The sequence below is a fragment of the Charadrius vociferus genome, unplaced genomic scaffold (genome assembly GCF_000708025.1).
Source record: "Charadrius vociferus isolate BGI_N301 unplaced genomic scaffold, ASM70802v2 scaffold323, whole genome shotgun sequence".
NCBI classification, from domain to species: Eukaryota; Metazoa; Chordata; class Aves; order Charadriiformes; family Charadriidae; genus Charadrius; species Charadrius vociferus.
The window spans coordinates 138,004-143,713 of NW_009647692.1; the positions used below are offsets into that span (position 1 = coordinate 138,004).

The 5,710-nt window shown below is 43.8% G+C and overlaps 1 protein-coding gene across 1 annotated transcript in view; it reads right to left on the reverse strand.

Moving 5' to 3' along the window:
* PITPNM3 (PITPNM family member 3) overlaps nt 1-5,710 on the reverse strand; it is a 93,797-nt gene that overhangs the window by 52,969 nt on the left and 35,118 nt on the right. Inside the window, exon 3 of the mRNA XM_009881438.1 lies at nt 2,454-2,501. Within this exon, the coding sequence (XP_009879740.1) occupies nt 2,454-2,501 (48 nt within the window). The remainder of the gene's footprint in view (nt 1-2,453; nt 2,502-5,710) is intronic.

Below are 5,710 nucleotides of genomic sequence, written 5' to 3' on the forward strand. Positions count from 1 at the left end.
ATTGTAAAAGTGTTCAATTTCCCACTTCCTCCCCAGGGAAATTTCTTAACATTTTAACAGAAGTTCTGCTCCGGAGTTGTAATCCAGGCTTTGACAAACACCTTTCGTAACTTTCTACAGGTTTGTAGTCTGATAGCAGCAACAGAACTATCACAGATGGAAAGAAGAAAATTAATGCTATTATATTCCAATTGCAATAAGTCAAATGAAAAGAATACATGTCTCTCATTCTCTTGGTGGGGGAGAGAAAGCAAGACAGTGAGGCTGAAGCCTTGCAGAAAGAGTAAACTCTCTCAACCCAATCTGAAAACAGAAAATCCCATGCCTGGATGAAAATCTGAGACAAAATAGCATCCTGGAGACACATCCTGTAATCTGGGGCTAACTCAGCCAACCTGGGATACCTGGTAACATTAATTAAAATGAGTGGCCAAATGTAAGTACTGTGAATAATTTGATTTGGCTGAGATCATAGCGGGTGCTCAACGTGGAAACAGCAGCCTCGTTATTAAACAACTATGTCAACAGGTGAGTAAAATCAGAAACTGACACCTACCTATTGCTGATCAGATGCTGAACTGTAAGGAAGACAGCTCACAGTCCTAAATTAAATGCAACCACATTACAGAAATTATACTACTTTTCAGTCTAGCAGTCAGTATCCAGGACCAGAGCCTACCATCTGAGCCAACTGACTCAATGACTAGGGAAGAGATTTATCAAGTATTTCTGGGGACAGAAACATACACTGCTACCACAGACACCAGTGAGCCAGCATCTCTGTCAGGGACAGTTTTGGACTCAAATTTCCACTGGAATTGGTATATATATTATATGTTACGCACGTTCATCAGTGACTTACGGAGATGTCAAGTAAGCTGTGTGTCTATAGCCTTGCCTGAAATAACTCACTGCCCAAACGGTCTCTTCATGTGGAGTACATCACATGATGTATCAGCCATCAGCATGAGAGTAGAGCCAGGTGAAAGGAAAGCTCAAGCGATTCAACACCCTAAATCAGCCATTAAAAGCAGCAGTTCATTCCGTGACAAAACAAGTAGGTAAATAAGTACCCTGCATCTAGCAGAAAAGAATTTGCACCATCATTCCCAAACTTCTAAGAACATGAGGCACAGTTCAAACCTGTACTAATAATGAAGCCAGGTCCTTTTTGTTAATTAGGGAGGAATTTAGAATAAAAACAAGAGAACTTGCTTTAGGTACAAAGCATGAGGTGGTGATAGTCCCCAAAGAAAACTGGTATTTCCATTATCGCACTCTCATGAGAAACTATGCCGTTTCTTGCCATCTGCTGTGCTACTACTAGCTGTTTATAATGACAAATCCGTCATGAGAAATATGTTCACAGGAAGGCTGTAACATATGCTTTCTATTAACAAATGACAAAGAATATTGTAATACACTGCAGATGCAGTTTCGCAAACTGCACTGTTTAGAGGAAAATAATGGCATGCATCACTGAGCCCAATCCTGTTCTGGAAGCCACAACACGAGACAGTGCCTGTGTTAACTTCCACACTGTTTCTTCATTGAATGAGACTTACACACACACTACCAGATCTTGTACATGACTACTATGGAGTACTGCACTAGAAGCAACACACAGGGTTTAGCAGACAATCTAGACTCCAAGTGCTCCTCAGCTCCAGTTCTCAGATCAGCCCAGATGAACTGGGCAAAGCGTGATTTCCAACGGGGAAGGGGTTGGCACAGAGTAACAGCACATGCTTGTGAACACAGTTGCAGGAATAGTGAACAGACGTTTCACTGTGAACTCAACGAGGGCAACAGACAATTGTCCCCAGAGAGAACTGTGATGAAAGAAAACACCTTCGTTAACACCACTCATTTCTATAAGCCAATTTGCTTTCTTTAGCAAGCAATGCAAATGCACAGAAAGATCAACAGCACAGTGACAAGTGAACACACTCCTCAAAGTGGGGCACGAGCAGCAAAGGAACCCCAGCAATGCCAGGCATGGCACCACTTTTCATTCCTATAGCGCTCAGAAACTTTAACAGCAACACCTCTTGCAGCTCTATAGGCAGAGATGGGAGAAGGATCTCCAGAGCACAAAGCACTGAAGACTCCTCCTACGCTCCAAACTGAGTCGCGTTGTACTGTCCTGTATGAGCTATCATGTATACCAGCAGCTTCACTCTCCAATACTCCAACTCTGCCATTCTAGCCAATGCTTTAAGGCGCTAATGCATTAAATAACGTTACAGGCACTTTCTTGGCACACTTTCGTAATCCACATTAAAAATAAATACATTTAAAACAAAACTCAAAAGAATCCTAGTCCCTCCACACTCATCTCCCTTCTCAACATAACATAACACCAGACCTGTGCTGGTTAACATTTTTATTCTGTCATTATCTCCAGTTGTTGAACAGCCTCGGTACAAAGAAAAATGAGAACTTCGACTCACGTTGTTTTTCCTGTAGAAAGCCAGATGAGCAAAATGCAGACTCTTCACCTGCCAAAGGAAAAAAACACAATGTGAAACAGGATTGCTTTACGTGAACATCAAGCTCTTTACTTTTTCTACTGTAATGCAGTAAATATTTTGCAATTGTCCACTATGCTGATTTCTAAACCTCCCATTGGCTTCGGTGGGAATAGCTCAGCATATGACACACTTGAAAACTGCTCTAATCTATTCATCAAAATGGTCATGCTAGAAGCCAGATTTTACTCTTCATTCCAAAGAAGGAATCATAAGCAATGAAACTGTAGCTAGGAATCTATTTGGTATTAGCCACTTAATCTTTAAATAACTAAGAAGTAGTATAACTTATCTAACAACACAAAATAGATTCTTATTCCAAATATTTAATTTGCAGTGTGTTTAAGAATATCTCTGTCCTTCCATTCCCTCCCACAGTCCACCTGTCCAAGGAAAGCTGCAAGTACAAATGGATTTTCTCAGATCTAAATACAAAAACCTAAAATGCAGAGACACAAGGACAGGGGAATAAAAAGGCCTTTCATTTAGTTTGTGCATACAGATAAAGGCCTCCGACAGCACTCAGGTCATTTCCACCATTTTCTACCATGGAGAGTAAACACCTTTGCCATCATTCCACCACTACAGAAATGAAAGCCCAATCGTGACAGCCCACAGCCACCGTCAGAGCTGGGATGGGAACACGGGTCTCTCAATCCCTTCTCTAGGTTCCTTCTTCAGAGGCCAAGGCAAAATTTACTCTCTTTCCTGGCACCTACCCTACCATCGGAGTGCATTTCAAACAAGCGAGAGAGATGGCACTCCTCTGCTGAGGCACAGTCTGAATAAACAACAGAGGCAACGTTACGTTCTATGTATTTGGAAACAAAAACCAGACTGGTCTGATGACAAGGACCAGGGACGTTGGTGGCACTCCATGATATGTGAATAAAACAGTGCACATGTTGCAATCACTGCGCACTGATTTCCTTGTGCTCAGTGAAAGCTTCTGCCCAGTGCCTTGAGAAGACTATAGAACTCGTATGCACTGTCCCTCATCTCACGAATTAAAAATGCTGTTACATTAAACCCCACTAGGGTTAATATATACTGAAAAATAGTATTTTTTAACTCCTCTTATGGATGCAGCAGTACAGAATAAGAGCTCTGCCATAATTCTTTTTTGCTTCAGATGCCCCAGCTATCACAACTTGACTTTCAAAGGGAGTAAAAAGAAAAGAAAAAATGACAAGCTCCTTGCTATACGGCATAGAAATCTGCTCTTCTCCATTCTTTGTGCTGAAGCTGCCAGCTCAGAGACCACCTTGGAACCTGACTTTTGAGGAATGAGAAGGACTTGAATTAACCACTTCCCATACAATCTCTTTCATTTTCAGTTCCTCACCAGGGCAATTCACAGTTCCTCACCAGGGCAATTTGTTGTTCTGCCAAAGAGCCTGGGTCACAACTGTTACCTGCTTTCAGCTTATTAGGGAAGAATTATCTGCAATAGCTCACGGGGAGAGCAACTGTTGAGGCAAAGCAGCCATCAGTCATTGCCTTGGGAAGAACCTGTGAAGCTCTCAGGAGTGTGAGAGCTGAAGCACAAACCAGACCTCCATGTCAAGGACACAGACCAGCCTTCTGAAGTGCTTGTATACACAATTCAATGAATTACTGGAAAATAACCAATTTAATGAAGAAAACTCCTTCCCATGACTGCTTTAAATGGCTGTACAGATAGAAATTCTCCATCTCAAAACACAGCTCTTGCTGGAAAGTGAAGCCACTTTCACTACAGAATTGAAATTAATTTTTCATAGGTTTCAAAACCAGACAATTACTTTTTTTTTAAAGCTTTACTAAAAATTTCAACTTTGAATATAAGTTTTGAACACCTAGCTTTACACCTTTTGGTACGCGTTACTGTGCCTGTGCCACATTTTTCACTGTTTAAAAGGGTAAGATAAGAAAAGGTCCCTCCCCAGCTCTCCTGGAGCCCTTTTAGGCACTGGAAGGGGCTCTAAGGTCTCCCCTTTTTCGCCTTCTCTTCTCCAGGCTGAACCCCCCCACCTCTCCCAGCCTGTCCTCCCAGCAAAGGCGCTCCAGCCCTCCCAGCATCTCCGGGGCCTCCTCTGGCCCCGCTCCAACAGCTCTGTGTCCTTCTGCTGTTGGGACCCCCCAAGCTGGAGGCAGCACTGCAGGGGGGTCTCCGCAGAGCAGAGCGCAGCAGAGGGGCACAATCCCCCCTCGCCCTGCTGGCCACGCTGCTGGGGATGCAGCCCGGGGTGCTGGTGGCTTTCGGGGCTGCAAACGCACGTTGCCAAATCATGCTGAGCTTCTCATCCGCCAATACCCCCAAGTCCTTCTTGACAGGGCTGTTCTCAATCCATTTTCTGTCCAGCCTGGATTTGTGCTTGGGATTGTCCCGGCCCATGTGTAGGACCTTGCACTTGGCCTGCTGAAATGCTGAACCTCCTGAGGTTTGCATGGGCTCACCTCTCCAGCCTGTCCAGGTCCCTCTGGATGGCATCCCTTCCCTCCAGCGTGTCAACTGCACCTCACAGCTGGTGTCGTCAGCCAACTTGCTGAGGGTGCACTCGATCCCACTGTCTATGTTACCAACGAAGTCGTTAAACAGCAGCGGTCCCAGTACTGACCCCCAAGGAACACCACTTGTCAGTGGTCTCCACTCGGACATTGAGCCGTTGCTTGACTGCAACTCTTTGAGTGTGGTCATCCAGCCAATCCCTTTTCCACCGAGTGGTCTGTCCATCAAATCCATGTCTCTCCAATTTAGAAACAAGGATCTCGTGGGACGGTATCAAATGCTGTGTGCAAGTCCAGGGAGATGATGTCAGTTGCTTTTCCCTTATCCACCAACACTGTACACTCATCATAGAAGGCCACCAAATTTGTCAGACACAATTTGCCTTTAGTGAAGTAATGCTGGCTGTCACCTCTCAAGAGGTTCAAGGAATATGAACGTAGAACTGAAATGCAGACCTGGCATATTTTAAATTACCCTTCTAGAGACATTTACTCTGATATGATGGGAAAAATTTAGTGGAAAAAAACTTGATGGGAAAATTTTGTGCGTGATTAATCACTTGAGGGCATTCTACTTCATCTGTGTAAATATGGTCCTTGAAAACCAGACTACTAAAGGGCTGAGACACTAGTCCTACATTTAGAGACAAATTCAGGAAGATATCTTTGTTTATGAGGAGTCTCACCAA